The sequence below is a fragment of the Tenrec ecaudatus genome, chromosome 2 (assembly GCF_050624435.1).
Source record: "Tenrec ecaudatus isolate mTenEca1 chromosome 2, mTenEca1.hap1, whole genome shotgun sequence".
Taxonomy (NCBI): domain Eukaryota; kingdom Metazoa; phylum Chordata; class Mammalia; order Afrosoricida; family Tenrecidae; genus Tenrec; species Tenrec ecaudatus.
This window is the reverse complement of record NC_134531.1, coordinates 89,593,768-89,621,322: the sequence shown is the minus strand read 5'-3', so window position 1 is coordinate 89,621,322 and position 27,555 is coordinate 89,593,768. Positions and strand designations below refer to the sequence as shown.

The 27,555-nt window shown below is 39.8% G+C and overlaps 1 protein-coding gene across 1 annotated transcript in view; it reads right to left on the bottom strand.

Moving 5' to 3' along the window:
- The window catches only part of ADGRV1 (adhesion G protein-coupled receptor V1), a 724,059-nt gene that overhangs the window by 201,278 nt on the left and 495,226 nt on the right, over window positions 1-27,555 (bottom strand). Inside the window, exon 87 of the mRNA XM_075542665.1 lies at window positions 16,405-16,583. Within this exon, the coding sequence (XP_075398780.1) occupies window positions 16,405-16,583 (179 nt within the window). The remainder of the gene's footprint in view (window positions 1-16,404; window positions 16,584-27,555) is intronic.

The following is a 27,555-nucleotide window of genomic DNA, read 5'->3' as shown; positions in this document are numbered from 1 at the left end:
AAGTAATACACCTTGCTTGCTGCAAGTGAAGAAGGCTTGAACACTTACTGCTAATGATCAAAGACTACAGCCTTCAATGTGGATTACACCTCAAAGAAAAGAAAGATCTTCACAACTGGACCAACTGACAACTCCACGATTAAGGGAGAACATACTGACTTTGTCAACCATTTCATTTTATTTGGCTTCACAGTCAACACGCATGGGACAGCAGTCAATAAAGCAAATGACACACTGCATTATACAAATCTGCTGCACACGAGCGCTTTGAACTCTTAGAGAGTAAAGATGTCTGACTTTTGAGAACTGAGGTGCACCTGACCTGAGTCAGGGGATTATTTCTAGCTGTGGGTGCACGTGCAAACTGGACAATGTATAAAAAAGATAGAATATTTACATTTGCATGATGGTGAAGAACATTAAATATATCGAGGACGGTCAGAAAAATAAACAAACCTTGTTGGGGAGATGTGTGACAAGAATGCCTCTTAGAAGTAAGGATGATGAGATGTTAACTTACATCTTTGGGTCATGTTATCAGGAGAAACAAGGCTCTGAAGAAGTTCATTTGCTTGGGACAGCAGAGGACCCATGAAAGGGAAGAAGCCCAACAATGAGATGGACTGATACAGTGGCTGCAACAATGGGCTCAAGCATCAGTAACAATTCGAGGATGATGTAGGACCAGGGAGTGTGTAGTTCTGTTGCACATAGGGTTGGGATGGGTAGGAATTGGCCGAATGGCATCTAACAACATTAATAACAATGTATTTGTGGTATTTTTGAATTTCTTAAAAATGCATAATTTGATGTGATTTTAAAAATCTTCATTAATAAATATTTGCTTTTTTTACTTACTTTTGTATTTGCAGGTTAGTTTTGTTCTTGTTTGAGGCGAGGCCAGTCCGCAAAATCAAATTCCTTTTCAAATTCAAACAAACAAGTCTATTCCAACTCAAAGAGACTAAATGATAGGATAGAAGTCTCATATTTCTCCTGGAATGGCTGGTGGATTCAAACTGCTGAGGTTGGGATTAGTAACCCAACTTGTATCCAGTACATTGGCAGGTCTTCAGGCTCCTTAATAGGAATGACTCAATTTTTAATATTTTGTGTCAATACAAGAAGCAAGGGTGCTTTACTCAATTGATGTATGTATGGATTGTGATAAGAGTTGTATGAGTCCCAATAAAATGATTTTTAAAAATTCCTCTTTTAAGCTGTTCTTTTATTAGGAGAATCCCAAATTCCCTACTTAATTAAGAAAACTCAGGCTGGAGTTGTAGAACTAGTAGAATTCAGAAATGACAGGCCAAAAATGTACAGTAATGACCAACATGTCCTCAATCGGACCTTATGACATCACAAGACTAAAAGCACACCTCCATTAACACTTCCGAGCAACTGAGTATAGATGTTCACAGATTTTTTTAGGGAGTAGCCGAGAGGCTTTAAGAAAGACAGTGTTTTAGAATTAAGTTTGATGATAATATAAGAAAGATTAAAATTGCACATAAATGAATTGTTAATTGACGTTGAAGTTCTTGCAATAGACTTAGTTCAAGCTCTTAAAGCTCTGAATTAGGCATGCTTTAATTGTTATAAAAATGATTATTAATATAAGCATTGAGACTAACAGGATGTGGAAAGTAGCTGAGAGGGAGCTGCCAATGACAATTCTAAAACTTTTAAGCTATTAGTCCTTGAGAAATAATCAATGCAGACAATGGAGTTGGAGAGTGAGTGCCACAAAGTCGAATTTCTAGAACATAATTCCAAATGGTAAACAAGTTGAAATTGTTGCCTTACGGGAAAGTGTTGAAACATTAAAATCTGCATTTAAAGATGGCTATGGTGGCTGGAATGGAAAAGTGTGAAACACAGAGGAAGGAACGGTAGCTAGAAAATATGGTCTTGGTGATAGGAAGGAAACTTAAGATCTCAAGATAGACCAACAATTTGTTTATAGCAAATAGGTGGGATACACAGAACTCAATTTGACTACATCTGTGGGGGTAGATGCTGGAGAAGCTCCGTATTAGCAGCTGAAACGAGGGGAGGGGCCGACTGTGGAGCAGATCTCCAGCCACTCATATGTAAATTCAGGATAAAGCTGAAGAAAATTAAAACAAGTCCCTAGAGCCAAAACATAACCTTGAGTCCATCCCACCTGTGGCAGTCACATAATCTCTTGTCAACTTGCGAAGGGGTGGAGTGTAGCCTATCAATCAGGTGACAACTTGATGACCTCATTTGGGGCGCTAAGGAGATGAATTTCTTACTGGCGACCAGATTCACACTCACTCCCTGCAGGACATACTCCTGTTGACAAGCCACATGGAGCAGTGCTGATTGCAGCCACAGCCTTGGAGCTGGAGGAGCCACCTGGAGACCCACACTAGTGCTAAGATGCTTCAACTGCCACTGGATCCACAAGACTTTCCACCCATTGGCCTGTCATCTTCCTGCACTCAGCATCATTGCATGTGTTGCATGAGCCTGAAGGGGAATTTGCAAATTGGTACTGGACATCGGACTTATGGACTTGCTCTGGAATGGGCTGGGGTGTTTTCTTAATGTACAATTATTCTTTATATAAAGATCTTTCCAATACGCATATGAGTGTCTATGAATTTGTTTCTCTAGTCTACCCGGACTAACACACCACCTAAATTTAAAGAAGATCTCTACAGATTTACTGCACTGAACACTAATGACAGAGACGTGCTGAGCTAGGACATTACAAATATATAGAAAGCAAAAGGTCATTAAACAGACATGAAAGAAAGAAAAGAAAAACGGATGTCAGACAAGACTAAAACATGCTCTTAATGGTAGGGCAACTAAAACGAATGGAAGAAATACCTGGAAAATGAAAGCTGACCAACATTTCCATTGTACTCCTAGAACTGTCTGACAAGCCAGATGAAACGCAATCTTAAGTACCTTTCATTCCAAGTCTACATCCTGTTGCTTCAGAATCACCTAGTTCGTAGCGCTTTGTTCTGCCTGATATTTCAATTGCGAGGGTGCATAGAACTTTGCATTAAAAAAATAAAAAAGCATTCGTCTACCGATTCTGCCTCTGGTTAATAAGCTAGAATGAACAGACCGAAAAGGGGGCGTATGCTTTTTTCCTTTTCACTTGGAGTAAATCAACTTAAATGCCCTTAGCATGTTAGTTATATGTATTTGCAAAATTTGGTTACCACACAATATATTTAAAACAGTTCTCCCAAATAACTCGGGTTTACACAAAAATTCATCTCATACACTAAAATGTAAATTATCCTTTAAAATGACTAAAAGAAGGGTGAGTTGACAGAAAAATAACAATTCAAGGCTAATGAGCCTTCCTCACATCTAAAAACTCACACATATACACAGAACAAGCTACTTTTCAAATCAATGAAAACATGAACAAATAATCAGAAAAATTAATGCAAAGACATGAACAAACAATTTACTAAAGAAAAGTGGTAGATAGACTGATGTAAATATTTTCAGGGTGTGTAGGAGAAATGAGATCAAGTAATTACCAAAGTTTCTGGTGTGCAAGAAATGAACTATTAAAACATAATTAATAATTATGAAGACATAAGTTAAATATGACATATATACACATATATACTTACATTGGTAAATATTGATGATGCCTAGAGTTGTCAAGAATGTGGAGAAATACACTTTGTTAGAATTTAGGGCTTGAGGATATATTAAGTGTATTCTTTTTGGAAAGCACTTTAGCAATACTTTTAAAGAAATATGTGCATCTATTTTTTACTGATTGCGCTCCTCAAAATTTATTCTATGGAAAATATTAAGCCAAATATACAAAGGCACTCCTATATATAAATGTATTGCAAGAATGCAAAACAGGAAGTTGGCAGTGGTTGAGAAGTCTGTTGAGAGGGGTTTATATGTCTAACACACACACAGAAGGGCAGAATGAAAAATGTGGCAGCTCTATGTCATGACCCGGAGCCCTTTCCAAGTAACACATTGGTACTTACAAAAAGACAGCATGGCTCCTCCTCGAAGGTGATCTTGTCATCTGACATACGCATTCACGACATTTTGCATTTGCAACAACAGTGAAGCATCTATCCAACTATTTCTTGCACTAAAGATCTAACAGGAAAGAGCACCTGATAGTAATGCACATCACATTGGCTGGGATGGCAAGGGTTACATGTCAATTTGGTTGGGCCATGATTCTCAGTGATTTGGCAGTTACATAGTGATATAACGTGGCAGCTATAATGGTATAATTTGAAAGTTCTGTAACCACATAATATGACAGCATGTGATCATATAATTGGACATTATATGTAATGATATAGTCATCCTTTATTTTGTGCTTTTATGGAGCATCCTCCATATTTGCATAATGGTAATTTTTGCCTAAAAACCTCACATTTCGAAACTATCCATGTTGGAAAGTGAACAGTGAATGTATAAAGAAATAAATCTATAGACCAACATCATTGATGAATGCTGATAGAATAATACTGAACAAAATATAAACAAAATCAAATGGCACATTATGGAAAAAAATACCGTGGTCAAGTAAGATGTCTTCCAAGAATGGTAGGCAGGTTCCAGTACTAGGAAATGCAGTAACCACACCTGTCGCTGTCCTGTGTGCCACCAATTCACAGGGCCCGATAGGACCGAGGAGAACTGCTGGACAGGGTTTTCCAGGTTGTCATTGCTATGGAAGCAGATTACTGGGTCGATGCTCCCTCAGAACCACTGCTTGGGTTAAGATGCTGAACCTTTAGATTAACAGTCTAGTATTTAACTCCTTACGACCAGGGTCCCGTTGGCATCATACGCCATATTAATATGTGTCACACAAAATTACTATATGCTTGTCTTTAAAGATACTAAAAACGTCTGACAAAATTCAACACCATTCCATAATACTGATTAAAATCAGAATTGTGAGACCTCTTTTTGATTTGATAAAATGTGTACATTCTTCCCTTTCACTCTATTTTCAATGGGGAAACATAAGAGACTTATTGACTAAAATCAGGAGCAAGTCTCTTGTTTGGGCTTTATTGTTCACAAAGGCACGGGGTAACTAAGAAGAAAGGCCAAAATAAAGAGGGACGTTTGAAAGCAGCAGGTTACACCACATGGCACAACAGCTCCCTGCCTAGATACACACTCAAGAGCATTGAGAATACACATGCAGAAAAACCTTCTGTGATATTCTCACCAACATTGCATAATCCTCATCTAATCATAAAAAAGCATTAAGCGCCTCAACTGTGAGACCTACTACAAAATAATTGACCAGTACTCACGGAAATTTTTTTAAAAAAGAAAGATTGAGGAATTGTCACAGATTAAGAAATGAAAGAGACACCATCTCATCACTAAATGCAATGTGGAACTGTGCATTGGATTTTTGAACAGGAAAAGAGAATTACAGGGAAAACTGATGGAATTCAAAGATATGTATTTTAGTTGATAGTAATATATCCTTGCTACTTTTCTGGTTTTGATCACTGTACATTAGGGGAAACTGGATAAAGGCTATATATAAATTCTGTACATTGTTTTGCAACTTTCTCTTAGTTTAAAATTATCTCAAAAGAATATGATATTGCTAGATAAAAGAAGTTCACAAGAGAACAACAAGCAATCCAAATTGGTGGTGAGAAGGGTGTGGGAGGCCTTGTTGGACATGATCAAGGGCAACGTAACTAAGAGGAATTGCTGAAACCCTGGTGGGGACTGAGCATGATAGTGGGACAGGAGGGAAGTCAAAGGAAATAGAGGAAAGAGAGGGGAGGCAGAGGGGCATTTATAGAGGTCTAGATAAAGACATATGCATATGTAAATATATTTATACATAAGGATGGGGAATAGATCTATGTGCATATATTTATAAAGGTTAGTATTAAGGCAGCAGAAGGACATTGGACCTCCACTCAAGTACTCCCTCAATGCAAGAATACTTTCTTCTATTAAATTGGCATTCTATGATGCTCACCTTCCCAACACAATTGCTGAAAACAAAGTGGGTGAACAACTAAATGTGAAGAAAGCTGATGGTGCCCAGCTATCAAAAGAGATAGCATCTGGGGTCTTAAAGGCTTGAAGGAAAACAAGTGGCCATCTGGCACAGAAGCAATAAAGCCCACATGGAAGAAGCACACAAGCCTGTGTGGCCAAGAGGTGCTGAAGGAATCAGTTATTAGGCATCAAAGAACAAAAAGATCGTATCATTTTGTGCTCACCTCCTTGAAATGATCGCTGAAGACAAATGGGTGCATAAGCAAATGTGGTGAAGCAAGCTGATGGTGCCCGGCTATCAAAAGATATAGCGTCTGGGGTCTTACAGGTTTGAAGGTAAACAAGAGGCCATCTAGCTCAGAAGCAACACAGCCCACATGGAAGAAGCACAACAGCCCGTGCGATCACAAGGTGTCAAGGGATCAGGTATCAGGCATCATCAGAACAAAAATCTTGCCATGGTGAATGAGTGGGGAAGTGCGGAGTGGAGACCCAAAGCCCATTTGTAGGCCACTGGACATCCCCTTACAGAAGGGTCTTGGGAAGGAGACGAGACAGTCAGGGTGCAACGTAGCAACGATAAAAAATACAACTTTCCTTTAGTTCCTGAATGCTTCCTTCCTCCCACCACTCCCACTGTCATGATCCAAATCCTACCTTGCAAGCCTGACTAGACCAGAGGAGGTACACTGGTACAGATGAGAACTGGAAACACAGGGAAGCCAGGGCGGATGATTCCCTCAGGACAAATGGAGTGAGTGGTGATACTTGGAGGGCATAAGGAGGGTCGGATGGAAAGGGGGAACCTGTTTCAAGGACCTGCATTTGACCTCCTCCCTGGGGGACATACAACAGAAAAGTGGGGGGAGGGAGACATGGGACAGAGCAAGATATGACAAAATAATAATTTATAAATTATCAGGGGTTCATGAGGGAGGGGAGAGTGGGGAGGGCGAGAGGGGAAAAATGAGGACCTGATTCCAGGGGCTTGGGTGGAGAGCAAAAGTTTTGAGAACGATGAAGGCAACGAATGTACAAATGTGCTTTACACAATTGATGTATGTATGGATCGAGATGGGTGGTGTATGAGTCCCTAATAAAATGATTAAAAATAAAAGTTCAAGGGAGAGCTATCAAAATCAGTGAAAAAGCATGCCTATAAGGAACTATTTGAATAAATCAGAAATGCTTACTTTGTGTAAAAGAAAAGCGGTAACTATGTTAAGGATTGTCATTTGGAAAATATGAGTTTAGCTTTGTGGACTTTTTCTTGTTGCCATCAGTTCAAATCTATCTCATAGTCACCCTCTGGGCCAGAGTGGAACTGCTTTGTGGGTTTGTAATGCTAAAAATTGGGAAGAGGAGAGCCTCATCATTCTCACAAAGAGTGGCTGGTGACTTCAAACTGCTCACCTTGTGATAGAAACCCAGCTTGAAGCCCATTATATCACTGGTGATCCTTTGTAGTTGGCAATCGAGGGCAAATAGATACAACAAAACGCTCCTTAATTAAAAATTTCCACATATGTAATTCAGCGACATTGATTATATGCTCCAATTTTGCAACTATCCTTTACCAACTTATTTCACCCTCATTAATATAAATTGAAGGACCATTAGGCTATTTTGCATGCTGTTTGTTCACTTTGCTTTATTTTTTGAATTTTAGGTCTGACTCAACAATTGGATGCTGTGCTAGTATCTAAAAGAGATAATTACTTAATACAAAGAAGTCTTAGGAAAGAAATGTGTTCTTTATCATAGTGGAGTTCAAATATAAACTAGACAAACATTTGTCAGTAGTGTTGTGAAGGTTATTCAAGGACTGCAAAAAGAGTGTATTCAATATTTTCTAAACTTCTCTTTTGCCTAGGTTCCTTCCTGTGTGTGAAGAGGGGAAGCGGACCATGGGGAATGAAGGTTACAGCCCCAGTCAGTGTTCCTCTCAGAGGCATAAAGAAAGGCTGAAGTTCTAGCTGGGAGAGATAAAGTTGTAAACTGAGATAAGAGGGTAATAGTAGAATGAATATTAGTGGAATGAGTTATGTGATCAGTAGCCAGAAAAAGTCAAATAAACTGAAGATGTTTAGAAAAAGAAGTTGAAAAAGCAACCAGATCTTTGGCTATGGGGTTTGGAAGAGAGCAGGTCTTTGAAGATGTGTCTTGTACATTTACTAAGGTAAACTAGACATTTTGGTGTTGAAAAGTGCTTTTAAGATCTCTTTATTTTAGGGTTCTGGGTAGATAGGAAATTCATACTGAAAGCTGCTATTGCTGCGTCCATGCACATGGACTTAGTAATGGGATCCAGATTGGGCTCCCAACCAGAAGGTCAGCACTTTGAACTGATCAGCCACTCCGGCAGGAGGGCAGGGGGCGGGGATGAGGCTTCCTTAAAGATTTACAGCCTCAAAAACCCACAAGAGCAGTTTATTCTGCCCCTAGGGTTGCTATGAGTCAGTTGACTCCATGGCTATAAGTTTGGTTTTAAATTGGGGAAACAATAGGGTTAGCATTGCATTCACAAGGTTGGTGGTTCAGACCCACCAACCATGCTGATGTACAGTAATGAGGCTTTCTGCTCTTATAAATTTATACACTGAAAATACCAGGGAGCAGTTCTGCTCTGCCCAATAGGAAGGCTATGAGACATGATAGACTCGACATGGGGCAGAGGACGGGTCCATGTACTTGTTTCCACACTTGTGATATACATGCACTCTCACCCCAACACTCCCCTCACCTGAACACATTTTTTTGTAGAGATCCTAATCATGTTCTTGCATTGATTGGTGATAATTTTCTTTATTGTTTAGACAGTGAAATTCTCCCTATATTAATTTTTTGGTCATCCTTCCTTAAAACATCAATTTAGTAAAACTTAATCAATGTAGAAAGAAAGAAAATGTTTTGTCAAGTAGAAAGAAAATGCTTTGAAAATGATGAAAGCTTCTGTACAAGTTTGCTAGATATAATTGATTAATGGATTGCTATAATATCTGTAAAACCCCCCAATAAAATGATCAATTAAAAAACCCACTATGATATTAATTTTTGTTCTTTGATGCCTGATACTTGATCCTATCAATGCCTTTTGATCACACAGGCTGATGTGCTTCCTCCACGTGGACTTTGTTGCTTCTCTGGTAGATATTATTGTGAATGAGAGGGAGTGCGGTGTGGAGACCCAAAGCCCATCTGTAAGCAACTGGACATCCCCTTACATAAGGATCACGGGGAGGAGATGAGCCACTCATGGTGCAGTTTAGCACCTATGAAACATACAACTTTCCTATAGTTCTTTTATGCTTCCTCCCCCCACCCATTATCATTATCCCAATTCTATCTTACTGGTACAGATAAGAGCTGGAAACATTGAATCCGGGACAGATAAGCCCCTCAGGACCAATAATGAGAGTAACAATACCAGGCGGGTAAAAGAAAAGTGGAGAGAGAAAGGGGGAACCAATCACAAAGATCTACATATAACCCCCTGCCTGGGGACAGAAAACAGAAAAGTTGGTGAAGGGAGACATAAGGTCAGTGTAAGACATGAAAAAATAATAATAATTTATAAATTATCAAGGGTTCAAAAGGGAGGGGGCGGGAAGGGAGGGGGATAATGAGGAGCTGATACCAAGGGCTCAAGTAGAAAGAAAATGTTCTGAGAATGATGAGGGCAACAAATATACCAATGTGTTTGACACAATGGATGGATGGATGGATGGATGGAGTGTGATAAGATTTGTACAAGCCCCCAACAAAATGATTTTTTTTAAAAACAAAACACTAAAGACTGTCATATCTAATTCTCCATAGAGTTATTATTCTTGCTCAGTTCCAATTTATAGTTCATATATTTTCCCTATGTATTAACTTTATTTCTCTTAATACAGCTAGCAAAATTAGACCGTTTGCAGAGGATTGTGCAACTTACAGTGATTAATTCCATCAGGGAGCACAACTGGAATAGGTTGCACTTGAAATTTGCTAAGCACGTCTAAAGTTGCACATGACCAAGAAGTTGAAATACTGAAAAACTAAAATGTACAATCAATTTTAACCTTATGTTATACACTTTTTCATTAAAATCAAATAATTTATAAGCTTGAGTAGACATAATTCACTTAGGTCTATGTATGTAGAGTTGATATTTACTAATTGTCTTTTACTTTAAAGCTTGAGTGAATATTAGTTAGCAGTAATTAGAGAAAAGGGCGAGAGTTTTGCAAGCACAAAACAATCTATAACTATGATCCACCATTTTTACTGCTATTGACAGTTACAAGTGTGTTGAGGCCTTGCAGCCCAGAGAATGGGCTATGGAGACAGGAGGAATCGTGTTCTACTGATTACATCCGAGTAGCACAGCCTAAGACGCTTCCCCACTCAGTGTCTCCTTCAAGGCACAGAGAGTTGGGGTACCATCTTGGTCAAATATCTTAAACTGAAAGAACCCAAGGAAAAAAATCCAAGCTTTGCGTTTCAATATTGAAAAATGTTATGGACAAAATGTTGAATGATTCAGAAAGCATCAAAAGAAGATGGAAAAAATACACAAAGTCACTGTAGCAAAATTATTTAGTCGACACTCACCCATTTCAAAAGGTAGCATATGAGCAAGCACCAAGGGTGTGAAACAAAATTCACACGGCACTGAAAGCATTAGCCAAAAACAAGGCTCCAGGAACTGATGGAATACCAAATGAAACGTTTCAAGAAGCTGATGAAGCACTGGAAGCGATTAATCATGTATGCCAGGAAAATTGGAAGAGAGCTACTTGGCCAGTTGACTAGAAGGTCCATATTTGGACCCATCTGTATCCAAAGAAAGGTGACCCAACAGAATGATCACCTATATAACAACATCACTAATATCACATGCAAGTAAAATGTTGCTGAAGATAGTCCAATGATGATTGCAGTATTACAAGGAGTTGCCGGAGGTTTAGGCAAGAATCAGAAAAGGACACAGAACAAGGAACATTATTGCTGACAACAGATGCATCTTGGCTGAAAGCAGAGAATACCAGAAAGATGCTTTCTTATGTTTCACTGACTATGCAAGACATTCCTAAACAGACATGCAAGCGTCTTCAGAATTTTCATGAAAAAAAAAAAACGAATTAAAAATCAATGCAATTTATCATGCTCTTCCTGAGGTCCCTTTGTATTTAAAGATACGGGTGTAGGAGGTTATTGGAAACATTGAATATTAGATTAAAAAGGATACAACCAGAAGAAAGCTTTCAGTTTTTGATAGAGACATATAAAATTGCTGCTCATGTTCTGGTTACTTGTCAAGTCCGTTTGGCTCATATTTTCCTTACGGACAACATAAGGAAGCCCTGCCTGGCCCCACACCGTCCTCACAATTGTTGTTCGAGCTCATTGTTGCAGTCGCAGTGTCTGTCTAACTTGTTGAATGTTTTCTCTTTTTTTGCTGGGGTTGAGAATCACTGCTCTACTCCATCAAGCATGAGATCCTTTCCAAGGTGAGTCTCTCCTGATAGGATCTCCAAAGAATGTGAGATGAAGTCTCACCATTCCTCATTCTAAGTAGCATTCTGGTTGTACTTCTAAGACAGAATTAGTTTCCATATGCAATACCAACGCCACAATCCCATTCGAATAGACCAATTCTCCTGTCTTCCTTATTCATTTTCTAACTTCTACATGCATACGCATCTTGAAAATGCCATGGCTTGGGTAGGGTGCACATTGGTCCTCAAAGGGATCTTGCTCTTCAAGACTTGAAAAGGGTTTTGTGCAGCAGACTCAGACAATGCAAGATGTGATTTGATTTCTTGACTGCTGCTTCCATAACCATTGATTATGGACCAAGTAAATTGAAATCCTTGACAACTTCAATCTTTTCTATGTTTATTATGATGCTGTCTATTGGTTTTGTTGGGAAGATTTTTTTTACATTGAGTTATAATCCAACCCCAATTCTTCAACCTCCAATTTGCAAAGAACTGTATCATAAACAGCAAGAGCTCTGAAATCACTTACAATAAACAACAAAATATAGAGTAGAAACTCAGAACATTTGGAAAAGAAACGATAAACCTCTAAATTGCCCATGCCTCAAAGTAGAAATCACAATAAAAACTAGAAAACATGTTTAACAGTCCATGAAAGTACTATTTTAAAACTTGTGAGATACAACTGAAGCAGTAATTACAGAAATATATTGTACAAGGCTAAACGTAAACCAACATCCACCTCGAGAGTAGAAAAAATAAGACAAAACTCAGATACCAAAATAATAAAATGCAAAGGGAAAATATGCATGACTGAGAATATTCAGAAAGAAAAGAGTTGGTTTTAGGAAAAGAACCATAATGTGGCTGAATTCTGAGAAAGAGAAGGAAGAGGATAAGCAGAAAGATGAGAGGTAGAATCCAAAAAAGGACAGAGACAAGGGAAGAGAAAACTAGTTAGCCACACACACAATTTAAAAGATGCACTTTACGAACAATAGAAAGTCCTGGACAGAGAAGGAGAAAAAAATGTAGAACAAAATTCAAAAACAGAAAAGAACAAACTCGGTGATTTGAAAGAGACTAATGGAAGGAAGCCCATATGTGACTGTCACTCTCAGACAGCCTTCAAACCCGGAATTGAATCCACCTGACAGATCAACTTTCAGTTACTCAATAAACCAAACCCATTGCCATCAGGTTGATTCTGATTCATAATCACCCCGGGGCTTCCAAGACTATACATTTTTATGGGGGTGGACTGCCTCTTCTTTCTCCCATAGAGTGGCTGGTGGATTAGAACCAACAACCTTGCAGTTACCAACCCATTGACTAACAGCACCAGTGAATGTACGTGGTACCCTCAAACATAAAAACCCAAAGGACAGCATTTGCGCCTCAAAAAGTTCAGATGGCAGAAAAGACATGTGAATAAAGACAAAGTGAAAAGGGTGCTGTTATATTTAAGGGATGGCAAACAATGTCATAAAATATGTATAAACTGCTCAATGGAGAACTAATACATCTCAAACTTTCACCCAGTCAACAATGAAAAGGAATTTTAAAAAGATACATACTGTAGATCTAACATTTACAAATTGGAATAGATGAAACGGAAAAATTCATATAAAAAGGCACAACTAAAAAAACTTATACAACACCCAAAGATATAGAAATAGATTGCATGAATAGCCCTATGTGTTTTGAAGAAAACAAATCTTCAATTTAACATTGTCCTGAAGAATAAACAAACAAATGTAGGTCTGGATGACCTAAGTTTAAGTCTTCCAAAATATTGAGAAAGTAGTAACATCAACTTGAAAATATTTCCAACGAATGGAAACAAAGGAAATGAGCAAAATTTTCTTCCACAGTTTGACAAAAATATTTTGTAAATAACAACTGTTGTGTATTCGTGCATTAGTCCTCTGAGGGGAAGGCATGGGGGCCAAGTCTGACTTCCTCTGGCTACCTAAGGAGAATCCAACTCATAGCTGCCCATGGATGCTTCCTATGAGGCGGCGAACAGACACGCCTGTACCATCTAACCGTGTTGGCCCTGTTATGACACCAAAGGCCCTCAATTTCCCTGCTGGGACTGACAATCCACCGCACCAGCCACCCAGACATTGCCTCTGCTTATGAGGCTTTAATGGGAAGTGAACAGTGAGAGTCAGAATGTCAAGGTCAGATGGGAGAGTCAAAAGTGCCAAGGATGCACTCCTTCCATTGTCAACGCCTCTTCTGGGCCTTACGGGTAAAACCAACTCTCCCTGACCCTCGGCCTTGGCCTCTGCCCTGTCTGGGCAATGTTACAAAGCCCCTTTGGTGCTAATAAATGCCCCAGGGTACTTCACTCTGCAAGTCACTTTCAGGCCTGAAGTCACCCTGCTTACTCACCCTGGGTGCCTGGCGCGAGCTGCCGCCGCTGGTGCCTTGGCTGCGCCCCCCCCACCCCACTTCTCTGTACAGGGATTTTCGGATGTGTTCCACTGTCCTGGCTCTTCCTTCCTGGTGCTTGTCAGATTCCCTGGTCTGTTCATTTCAGAGCCTGCTTCTGAAATGGCTCACATGACCCCAGTGGAGCAATCTCAGAGTCGGATCCTGCCACACCTAATCATTTGGTGGGAGTGACAAAGATAGAGGAGGTCTGCCAAGTGATCTATCTCACTTCACTACACGATCGTGTGAGAGAAGCCTCTTTACTCAAAGAGCATCTTGTAAGACTATAAAGGACCCCTTGTATCAGCTGGTATTTAACATAGCCATGTAGCCACAAATCATACCAGTACTTCTAGATTAGTGCTATCTTCTTAAATGAAATGGATATACTACATTGAGGGAGAAATGATACTAAAATCATAAAGAAGTTTTAAAAAATTAGAACAATTTTACCTTGATATGACTTGGGAATATTCTATGTGAACAGAGGAGAAACTAAGCTATAAGTAGCCTGTAATTACAGGTTAGTGAACTTTTGTCTAATAATTGTACATGTTAACATCAACATTTTACAAAAATGTCATTTTTCATTATTATAATGTAGCTATTCATGTGGAACTTTTTACTGACGTTTAAGACGGCAATTATTTTAAGGCAAATAGGGCTTGTACATATAATAGTTTATTTCTTGAAAAATTATTTTAGAAGCATTGAGGGAGAGTCTCTCCCAATTAGCATCCCTTTCATTAAGTCCTATTTACCAGAGCTGGGTGGGGACACAAATGCTCCCAAACACACCACCAAGTAAGTCCTGTCTCATCAGGGAGCGCAGGAAAGAAATGCGTTGCTGGCCATGTCCCATGGTTCCTTCGTAGTCGACAAAGGATGATGCAGAACTTTCTGAAATTAATCCTGGTTGCCTAAGATTTAAATTAGCACCAGGAGTATTAAAATGTAACAAGTCATAAAATGCAGAGAGAGGATCATTTCTTTCCAGGAGATTATAGGCTTATAAAATTCCACGTGGGCAAAAGATGCTATGATACCACAAAATGATTACTATGAGGTGATCTTTCTGAATCTCAATAGGTAGATGAAATGACTATTTGTAGTATGCTTGCGTGTGTGCAAGGCATAGCCATACTCCTTTGGTTAAGTGTTGTGTGAGGATTGTCCACGTCTGAAATTTATTTGCATGCATAAGCAAGTGTTTTTTTAGTATACAATAGATTTATAATATTAAAGCAGCACATGTTTGTGCAGTATTTTTACTAATACTATATAGATTACTAATTATATAGTATAGTCATATCAGATAGTATATAATTTACTAATAGTATTTTTCAACATTAAAAAACTAATTTATATTTTTCCCACTTATTCAGTGAGTCCATCAGGAAACATTGTACATACAAACTTGTGAATATGCTACTCTTTGTTTAATATTTTTTTCTACTCTTCGTTAAACACAGGGAGATGGGTAAGCAATTTTATTAGAAAATGTTTTCCCTTTTCTTGATGTGCACTTAACCTTTATATAAAAATATCTCATATAAAAAAATGTTTTCTCTATGTGGAATCGATGAGAGAATGAGGGGTCTCAGCTGTGAGATCCCAGATCGATGATGATGTCATATAGCCTTATGTCCATGTGCGTAAGCACATACTTAAAGATCTGTTAGATGCGGAGGCTAGTATATTTAGAAGAATATTTCTGCAAAGGCAAGTGGAGACTCTGTCTCCATCCACTTAGTTTTCCCACGCCACCCATTCAGTTTGATACTGTCTGTTGTGACTCAATGACACTGCAGGTGACGGTGCCATCCATCCCCTTGTCCCCTTAACAGATCATGTAGATAACGAGCCCCACTCCAATTTGTTTTGCCCCGATTCTATTCTTTCTCAAAATTTTCATAGTGATCTGGGTTTGACTGATTCCATGGCGGCATTCTAGTTACTCCCTGGGCTACTAACTGCAAGGTGGGCAGTTCAAAACTACCGGCTGCTCCTCCAAAGAAAGCCAGGACTTTCTAATCCTGTAAAGACTTACACTCTCAGAGGCACTTCTCCCCTCTCCTGTGGGATCACTATGAGCCAGCATCGACAAGGCATGAGTCAGCAGTAGGTTTGATTTCTTATTTGCTACAATACAATATGCTATATTACACTAACAATTATGTTCACACTTATGTACAAACTTAATAGTAGTAATGCATCTGAAAAAATCCCATCTTTAAAAGGAACCGGAGAGGTAATAGTCGCTCATTTAAAGAAGTAGTTAAAGGACGTGGAGCCTCAAACACTATGGAAGGAAAACAAAGATGCCCCCGTAAGCCTTCATGCATCCTTGCTGGCCAACTGCCCCCCCTCTTTACTAATGGAGCTTCCTGCGCACACGACCTAATAAGACCTAATAAGACCATGCATTTTGCCTGGAATTACTTACAGGTCCCCGTGGACGAGTCCATAGATCTGCGGCATGCTCTGACGATAGAGTCCCTTCAGGATGACGATGAGGAGGATCACAACAAACGCTGGAAGTCCCCAACTCAGAAGGAAAAACAGCAGATATCGCCTCTCAGTGTGTTCATCGTTCATCACCAGTACATACCAGAAATTCACGGACTAAGGAAGAAAATAAAACATGAAATGAAGAGGCTCTGGATAAATGGAACAAGAATTACTGATCAACAATGGGCTAAAATCTACTTAATAAGTATCACTTCAACTTGATTTTTTTAGGTTAGGTCAGTCATTTAATCTTTCATACACCCCATAAATTAAAGGTGCTCCAAAAGTCTAGAAACATGCAGGTTATGTCTAATTTATTTACAGTAGTTCTTGTTTTACTTGGTTTTCTTTTATTTAATCCCAATTGTAATCATCTGCACTGTTTGTTTTGAAAATGTGTCCTGAGGCAACAATTTAACCTACTTAAACCTATTTAAACCTACTTCCCATGTGTACAAGTTCAAATCCACTAGCTTCTCTGTAGGGGAAAGATGAGACTGTCCTCCCAGGAAGATTTTCATAAGCCTCCCAGATCATTATGAAGGGTCCTTATAAGCCAAAGTTGACTCTATGGCAGTGGTTTGGTGCCAGGTCCTGTTTCCCGGGAGTAGGGATAACCCCAGCACCAGCCCCCAGTGGAGATAAGTGAGGGTAAAACAAAAAGGACTGGTACAAAATCACAGAAACCTTTATGAAATGAAAATAAGTGAAAAAAAAACAAGGTTACAGTCTCTTGACTGTAGCTAGGTCTACAAATTCCAAAGGTTAGTGCTTCCATCTCTCTAATCCTTTCCCAAAGAATTCCATGCCCTTTCATTTGTATCATGTCCACAAGGCTGTTTCAGCATACTTGAGGGACTGATATTGCCTTTTAAATATTCTTGAATTTTAGGAACAAAAGGAAGTCTGGAAGGGTAAGATGGCTGGAGGTTAAATGGGGTAAGGTTTCCCAGAAAAATTCTCCTAGGACTTGTTATTCTTTCAGCACAAGTAGATACATTGTTGTGATGGGGGAAACAACTCCTATGCACATGTTTCTGAAGTTTGTCCTCAGTACAGTTTTCAGCTTTTAAAAATAGTCTTCCTAGTAAGCCGCCATGACCATGTCCTTTGAGACAATATATGAAGAGTATCTCTTTGGAATCAGAAACAAAAACAGGTGCCACATTTGAGCTGACCTTCTGCCTTGAGCTTAACTGGTCCAGCAGATTCCCGTGGAAGCCACTGCTTTGGAGACAGATCTCGATCCCTTTCTCTATCTCTACCTATCTCTCTCTCTCTCTCTCTCTCTCTCTCTCTCTCTCTCTATCAAGAGTAAGACAAATGTATTTCTGACAGCCATCTACTGATAGAAAAGACATGTTTCAATGTGTGTTATCTGTTATAAACCCACACATGTATAACCTGGGACTCTAGGAACACTACTTTTTACTTGCCTAAATAGATCAGGGAACAGAAAATAGCTATATGGAAAAGGTCTGTGATCCAGTAGATGTTGTGACCCATTTTTCTTTCTAGTTTATACAATTTCCTTTTGTTCCCTCATTTGACAGATATTTGAGAGCTTACTAAATTTCAGCATATATTCTAGAGATATAGCCGTATAACGGAGGAGGGAAGAACTCTAGAATCTTCTTTTCCAAGCAAATAGAAAACCATTAAGGATGACACTTACTATGTCTATGTTTTCCTTATTTTATCAAGATAACGATCCTAAAGGTTGAGAGAGTGAATGTGGGATGAATTAGAATGGTGAGGAAGTGAGGCTTGGAAATGCCGCGATGAACCCTACATCCAGTAGTCAGCTGCACTTCAGCACACCTCGAAGTTATATATTCCTCCTTCAGGATGTCTCCTTCATGAAGGATGCTGATGTTTCATTTGCATTTCCCAAACTGAAAACTCACTGTGATACAGTTCATTCTGATTCCTACTGACTACACCACAGAGCAAAACTATCCCAGAGGGCTTCTGAAGCTATACATCTTGATGGAGCAGGAAGCCTCATCTTTCTCACGAGGAATGATGTGGTTTTGAACTGCTAACCTTATGGTTAGCAGTTAACACATACCCACTCCACAACCAGGGCTCCTTAAAAACAGTGACTGTCATATGATACATACTTCACATAATAAGAACTATTCTCAGTATGATGCCTCCTTCATCGAGAAGGGTGGGAAAAGTGTAAGTACAAAAGAATCATAATCAAAGTGTAATTAAGAATTACATATTATCAGGTTGACTTTGGCCACGTTCCTCAGGTGTTCCAAGAGGATGTTATGAAGAGTCAACGAGAAATTGCATGTAAAATACTGAGCACAAAGTCAACGCATGAAAATGTTATCACTTCCCACAAATCTGTTAGGCTCCAGGCAACATGAAAGCCAAAAGAGAAATAGTTTAACATCAAAAGTGAGGACCGATACAAAGGAAATACTTTCTGTGTGGAAAGAAAGCATGCCTAAGGTTTGGGGGGAAGGCTTTTAGTTGCTGTTTACTGAAACTTCTGAGCTAGATTTTGTCTTGAACAAATTAGCCTTGAGGGATTAATATTGTGCTAAACCAGGAAAGGATGAAAATATTTGGTTACTTGGAGATTTGTTTCTGAATTTTATTTCCTGTTGGCACGGCATAACTTAACTTGCATCTGCTGATAGAGGCAATTCTGAAGCATGCTTTGAATGGTTGCTTATGTAAATTTGTTCATTTGCCTTTCAAAAAATTATGTTATCCAAGAGGTGTTTCCCCAAATTTATATAATCAATACAAGGATGTAGACCGAAGTAAATGAGAGTATATGACATAAGTTAGTATCTGATGCTCAGATCATTACAGTTCTAAACCACCAGCCGCCCTGGCAGAAAAAGGCTTTTTATTTCCATAAAGAGAAAGGTTTCCTTTTCCCACAAAAACGTAGTGTCAGAAACTCACAAAGGCCCGTTCTACACTGCCGTATGGGATTGCTAGGCACCGGCATTGGCTCTATGGCAGTGAGTTTTTGCTTTGGGGGTTTGGGCTAGAGAAGAACGCTTCATGAAAGTAAGACTCATTGATTAGCCCATCTCGACAGTGAAAGTATTTGTTTTAGTTCTATTTATTTTAGTTTCTGTACATAGATGCTTGTGTGGAACTGAATCTTATGGTAAGCTCAGTGGTACAGTTAGTGGGGGGTGGGGTGGGGGAGGGAAGCCGGACAGAGAATACAGATTGGTAAACGGACTCATCATGAGAAAGATCAGCACATTTCAAAATGTCTGCATGTACATAGATAGACATTAGATACATCAGTTAGAATCACTGAACCTTTCAGCCACTGCATGACCTTCACCACCAGCTCAAATACGTGGGGTAGGAGACAAGGGTTACAGCTGGCTAGATTTAGACATACAATGATTCTGCAGCGGTGCTAAAACTCTTGAGTAAATATTATGAAATTTTATCAAGTAAAAAAAAATCTGTCAGGCTTGTAAAGAACCCAAACATTAGTGAATACTTTGAGACTATTTCCTTTAACATTATATAGCTTCCCCTCCACCATGACCACCCCTGCTGCGCCCCCTCACCCCCTACCCCACCATACCCCAGAGAATGAGAACACTATACCATCAGGGGAGAAAGACATTTGATTATTTAAGAAAATTACCAACAGGGCCAAACACAAGGATTTTTTTTCTCTGAATAAGTTAAGCTTTGCTTGACTTTTGAATCATTTAGAATAGGGTGGTGGGCACATTTGGGGGTACCTGGCTAGCCCCTGAGCTCCCTTCTTGAAACGCTTCTCCCCGACACATGTAGTTGTCTGCTCCCTCGGTCACAAGTGAGCTCATTAGTGGGCAAAACCTAACACATTTTGAGTCCACCTCTATTGATGAATTCTTTGAGATGTAGGGAAGGGGTGCATCTCAGACAATGCTTCAATTGGCCATGGGCATGTGTGTTGTCAGGGCCGGGGCCGCCACAGGAACAGTGAGGGGAAAATCTGCAGGGAAGAAAGGTGACCCAACACAGCCTTTCCTTCTTGCTCACGGTCCTTGGGCTCAATGACTTATCCTGTGTGTTTACATTGGAGTCCTCGTAGGGTCGGTGCATTTACTTTACCTAGCTTAGGTTTCTCTTACTTATCTCCGACTGAAGGAGCGAAATTTACACTTCCAGTTCCTGCCACTCGCCAAACCAAAAGATAGTGGAGCATTTTGATGATGTTGCATTCCCTGAGATCATGGTTGCTCCTTCGTAATCTCGAGGCACTGAAATGGAAGCGCCCCTTATGTTTGCATAATAACTGCCGGCTACTAGGTAAATATCACGTGTGTTAATTTGCTTTAGTGTCTGTGTGCTTATCCAAGGCAGGAACTAATTCGATTATGAGAACTCAATACAAGTTAAAGGTGCTAAACTCACCCATGTAGTCTTGGTCTTCATGTGGGCTGCGCACTTTTCACCATTCACTCAATCTCACTATACTGATTCGCTGAAGACTAAGTGTGAGCTGGGCACTTCAGTACCTGATTCTCTCTGTTTCTACTTCTAGGCTTTAAAAATGTTGCCATAAACATCTAGTAAACCATCACAAGACAAGAACTAAGCACATAAAAATTTAGTCCTGTTACATTTTTAGCTCAAATGTTAATATTTAAAATTTAACCGCTTCTATTAATATGACTTGATTTTTTTTCTCCCAACAATTCAAACACACTCAAAATAAATGACTTTTAACTTTTCACTTCCAACTGTTATGATGCAGACACTGAAGACAAGTCCAAAGAGATCTCAGTGATATTTTAAGCAGGAGAAACCATGAAATAAGTACTTCAATGGGATAGTAAAGTGAAATGTTTCCCAGTATGTTTACAAATCAGTGCAATTACTAGATTGCCACACCATTAATACCACTTCTAACCCACTGGTGTATCGGAACTGGCACTTGGCATTCTCTGGTCATATTCTTGCTTGTCCGTGAAGGCGGTGGATTTGAATTTGCATACTTAGCACAATGATCAATCAGCGCCTCGTACTGGCTGGGTAACTAGAACTTGGGAGAATGAAAAGAAAATGCCCAAAGAGGAGTTCTGAAGCTATCTTGTCAGAGACTCAGTCTACAGAAATATAGTCAAAGGGTTTTCAAAGTCGCACATACCCAGAGTTTCACTCTCAGGTGATGACAGAACAGTGTGAACAGTAACAGTAAAGAATTTTATGTAGATACACACACACACACACTCACACCTATGGAAAAGACTGTAGTGATACATTGTATTGCTTTGACCAATACTGCTTGACTACTCTGAGTCTCAATTGTTGCCATTGGAGAAAGAGGTTAAATCAGTGCTCCCCAAAGCAGGCCATTTGTACGCCCCTTGTGGGATCCTGAAACGATCCAGGAGGTTCTACAAGAGCAGGCACCCACACTTTATGCTGGATTATGGATCCACTGCTGGTCGGTGTCATGGAGTCAGTTCCAGTTCATAACCACCCGATGTAGAAAGAACAAAACACCCCCTGATGCCACACCATCCTCACAATGGTTCTGATGTTGCAGCCACTGTGGCCATGTATTTTGCAGAGAGCTGTCCACTCTTTGGTCTCCTCCACTTTAGGAAGCATGATGTTCTTCTCTAGGGACTGGTGTTTCCTGGTAACATGTTGAAAGTACATGAGACGAAGTTTTGCCATCTTTGCCTCGAAGGAGCATTCTGGCTGTACTTCCTCCAGAACAGATTTGCGTGTTCTTTCGGCAGCCCGTTGAGCTCGCAATATTCTTTGCCAGCCTCATCGTTCCAAGCCATCACTTATCCTTCAGTCTTCCTATTCAATGTCCAACTCTCACAAGTGTCTGACATGATCAAAATGCCATGACGTGGTTAAGGCACACCTTAGTCCTCAAAGGAATATCCTTACCTTTCTACACTTGAAAGATATTTTGTGCAGCATATTTATTCAATATGTCATGTCATAAAGAATGAGGATTGAATGTAAATCCAAGCAAGACAAAATCCTTGAAAACGTCAATCTTTTGTCTGTTTATCATGATGTTACCTAGTAGTCCAGTGTTGAGGATTTTGGTCTTCTTTACATTGAGTTTTAGTCCACGGGAAGTCAAATCCTTGAACTTTATCAGCATGTGCTTCGAGTCCTCCTCACGTTCAGCAAACAAAGTTGTGCCATCTGCACACACTAAGTTGTTAATAACATTCCTCCTATCCTGATGCCACATTGTTCTTTATTTAATTGAGCTTCTCTGATTATTAGTTCAGCATATCAATTGAATAAATATGGTGAGAGGATACACCCTTACACACAGCTCACCCTTCCTGATTTTAAAACAAAATAGTCTCTTGTTCTGTTCACACAATTGCCTCCTGGTCCAAGCACAGGTTCCCCAGGATCACAATGAATGGTTCTGGAATTCTCACTCTTTTCGAAGCTTTCCATAGTTTGTTATAATCCACACAGTTGATGGCCTTGGCATAGTCAATTAACACAAGTGAACATCTTCCTGGTATCCCTCTAACATCAGCAGCGATATCCCTTTTTCTACATCCTGTCTGAATCTTCCTGAACCTCTGGAAGGGCCATGTCAATGCACTGTTGAACCCATTGTTGATAAGCTTCTGCAAAGCATTACTTGCATGTGAAATCAAGGATATTGTTCTAGAATTTGACATTTTGTTGTCACCTTTCTTTGGAATGGATAGAAACATGAATCACTTCCGGTCAGTTGGCTTAATAGTTGTCTTCCAAATTTCCTAGCATAGATAAGTGAGTGCTTCGTGCTTGCTCATATGCTACCTCCTGAAATGATGGAAACTGGTTCTTTCTGGTACAATGAGTATGTATTCTTTCTATCTTCTTTTGATGCTTCATGCATAGTTCATTATTTGACCTTTGAACCTTTTCTTAGTTTTGTCACTTTATGACATATATATACCAAGTATGTTCATCCTTTTGGTTGTCTAATTCTAGGTCTTTGGACATTTCATTATAATATTTGGCTTTGTCTTCTCGAGCTGCCCTTTGAAAATTTCACCTCATGGACTTCATTTATTCCATACACCTTAGCTACTCCACGATTAAGAGCAATTTTCAGAGTCTCTTGTGACATCCACTTTGAACTTGTCTTTCTCCCCTGTCTTTGGAATGACCTGTTGCTTTCTTCATATATGAGGCTCTGATGTCATCCCAAGCTCTTCAGGTCTTCTCTCATTCGTGGAAAATGTTCCAAATCTGTTTATGAGATGTTCCTTTAAGTCAAGTGGGATAGATCAAGGTCCTGTTTTGGCTCTAGTGAGAGGTTTTAATGTTATTCAGCTTCAACCTGAACTTACATACGAGCAACTGATGATCTGTCCTGCAGTCAGGCCTGGTGGTGTTTGAGCCTTTGAGAACGAGCTTCCCCACCGGTCTCTTCTCACAGATATACTCGGTTTTATTTCTCTGGGAAATATATTCAGATGTATTCAACATCCCATCTGGGGAAATCTCCCTGTAGAGTCACCTTTTGTGTGTTGAAAAGAAATTTGCAATGCAGGAATGAGTCCCTGTTGCTGTTAGGGGCCACTGAGTCAGTCGGCTCTGATACATCATGACTGTAGGTTCAATGGAACAAACCACGGCCTGGTCCTGTGCCTTGCTCAGAATGACTGTAGCCCCGAGCCGACTGTTACAGTCACTGTGTCAGTTCATCTCTTCAGTGCTTTGCTCTGTTTCACTGACCTTTTTAAAAAAAAACAACAAACCAATAATAATCTCCTTCTTCAGGGACTGGTCCCTCCTGAAAATATGTCCAAAGTATATTAGAAGAAGCCTTGCCATCCTTGCCTCTATGATGTCCTCAGATGAGTTGGTCCTTTTAGCAGTCCATGGTATGTTCAATATTTTTCTCCAGCACCATAATTCAAATGTATTAATGCTTCTTTGGTCTTTACTATTCAGTGTCCAACTGTCACATGCATATGAGGCGATGGAAAATGCCATAGCTTGGGTCAGGAGCACCTTAGTCCTCACAGAAACAGCCTTCCCTCTAAACACTCCAGAGAGGTCACGTGCAGCAGATCGACCTGATGCAAGTTATCTTTTGATTTCCTGACTGCTGCTTCTACAAGCATAGATTGTGGATCATAGCAAGATGAAATCATGAACAATTTCAACCTTTTTTCATTTATCATGGTGTTTGTTGTAATGATTTTGGTCTCTCAAGGTTGTGTCATTTGTTTTTTGTTTTTAATCATTTTATTGGGAGCTCCTACAATTCTTATCACAATAATTTGTATATCATACATTGTTAATAAGATTTCCTTCCATCCTGATACCACATTCTTATTCGCATAATCCAGCTTCTCTGATGATTTACTCAGCATACAGATAGAATACGTATGGTGAGAGGATACAACTCTGATGCACACCTTTCCTAAGCATAAACCCTGCAGCATGCCATTGCTCTGGTCATCCAACTGCTTCTTGATCCATGTGCAAGTACTGCAAAAGCACAACAAAGTGTTCTAGAATTCTCATTCTTCCCATTATTCAGAGTTTGTTATGTTCCACACAGTGGAATGCCTTCGTATAGTCAATAAACCAGAAAACAGCTTTCTGGTATTCTCGGCTTTAACCCAAGGTCCATCTGACATCAGCAGTGGTATTTCTTATTCCATGGCTTCTTCTGAATCTGGCCTGAAACCAGCAGTTCCCTTTCAAGTTACTGCTACAAAAGTTGCTGGATGATTGTCAGCAAAATTTTATGTGCATGTGATATCGTAGATAATTTTCTGTAATTTGAGCCTCTGTTGGGTCACCTTTCTTTGGAATGGGTACAAATATGGATCTCTTCCAGTAGGTTGACCCAAAAAATCACTGGTCTTACAAAATTCTATCATGCAACCTCCAGCTTCATTTCTATTACCAGAGCTATATTTTCTTTTTTATATTTATTAGGGGCTCATACAACTCTTATCACAACCCACACATATACATACATCAATTGAATAAAACACATTCGTACATTTTTTGTCCTAATCATTTTCAAAGCACTTGCTCTCCACTTAAGCCCTTTGCATCAGGTCCTCTTTTCCCCCCCTCCCTCCCTGCTCCCCCCTCCCTCATGGACCCTTGATAATTTACAGATTATTATTTTTTCATATCTTGCCCTATCTGCAGTCTCCCTTCACCCCCTTCTCTGCCGTCAGTCTCCCAAGGAGGAGTTCACATGTGGATCCTTGTAATCGGTTCCCCCTTTCCAACCCACTCACCCTCCCCCCTCCCAGCATCACCCCTCACACCCCTGGTCCTGAAGGTATCATGCACCCTGGATTCCCTATGCCTCCGGCTCTCATATGCACCAGTGTACAACCTATATTTTCTAACTACTCTTCCTTCCACTTTGTTTCTAACACGCATTCCAATCACCAAGAATGAATAATGCATCTTGAATGCATGTTTGATCAGACTGAAGACCTTGCTGGGATTCTTCATTTTCTTCATCACTATTTTTGGTTATTGGTGCATAAATTTAAATAATAGTTGTCTTGATTTGATTTCCTTGATAGAAGACTATCACAGACAGCAATGTACTTCAAGACAGACCTTGAAATGTACTTTTTGATAGTGAATGCAATGCCATTCCTCTGGATTGTCAATCCCGGCAAGGTAAATCAGATGATTTTCTGATTCAAAATGGCCAATACCAGTCCATTTCAGCTTACCAGTGCCTAGAATGCTGGTTTTTATGCATTCCATTTCATGTTTTGAAGCTTCCAACTTCCCTAGATTCCTACTTTGAGGATACATAGTTCCAATTATTACTTGATGTTTTCAGCTTTTTTGGTTTCTTTTTGTTTGTTTGTTTTTGTCCTTTGGATCATGCCCATTGCCATGAAGGCCCCAAAGGCTTTATCCCCTCGGTGTCTATTCCATGTGAGTCATTATTATGAGCTCTACTTTGAAAAGGCAGCTCCTTCTCAGTCATACTTCAAATGCTTTCGATCTGAGGGCTCCACTTCTGGCCCTAGAGCTGAAAATGTGTTTCCTATTTTCATGAAATTTTCAGCATCTGACAATGTTTGATTCTGTCCAAAAGGTTTTCTGTGGCTAAAGTTACTCAGAAGTGGACAGCCTAGTCCTTCTTTCTGGTCTGTCCTTAGTCTGGAGGCTCTGCTGGAAACAGTTCCCTTCGGTGACCCTGCCGGCGTCTGAAATACCAGTGGCAGCTTCTGCATCACAGCAACGCGCAAGCCGCTGCAGAACTACAGACTGAGAGATACGCGCTGGTCTAGTCTCCTAATTCCCTTAACCGTGTTTCATAGACCCCACAAACACAAATCAAGAGCTGACTCATACATCTTCATCTGAAATGTACTTGTAAAATATAATAGACACGCCTTTTCTTAAAAAATAAATTTTAAAATAGCTATTTGAACACAAAAAAAATTTATGGTGGGTGGAAGGAACTTTGTATTGAGGTTGTTGTTTGATGTTTGATTATTGTGTGTCACCAGAAACCTTGAGCTGATTTGGTCCATCAACTTTAGTCAGAGGTCATGGGTAATGTTAATTGCATCCGTTACCATCCGTTCTTAGTCATTCACTTGTGATGAGAGTCTGAGAAAAGTTCCACATGTCCTCGCTCCAGTTACGTCCTTCTTCCCCCACAGTGATGTGATGGCATGACTGCAAGGCTTTTTGAAGATTTGAAACTTTGGCATATCCTGGGTCTGGTATTTCTGTCTTGATTATTACTAGTCTGTTGTCCTGAACACCTTTGGTGCTGCCATATTTAATCAGTGACAAAGGAAACCAAACGAAACCTGTAGCGGTCAAGTCTCTTCCAACTCATGACATAATGACCCTGGAGGATAGAGCAGAACTGCCCCCACAGGGTCTCTGTCATCTTTCAGAAGCAAAGGGCCACATCCCACGCTTGTGGACCAGCTGGGAGTTCTAACCACCAAATTTTAGGTTAGCAGCTGAATACTCAGCCACTGGAGCACCCGAGTTACTTGAATAAGGAGTAACAGGGTGTATCTTTGCATTTCCATTCCTGTCTCTTTCCTTCTGTGGGAAGTAGTTTTTCTACCAAGGAATAACATCTGCA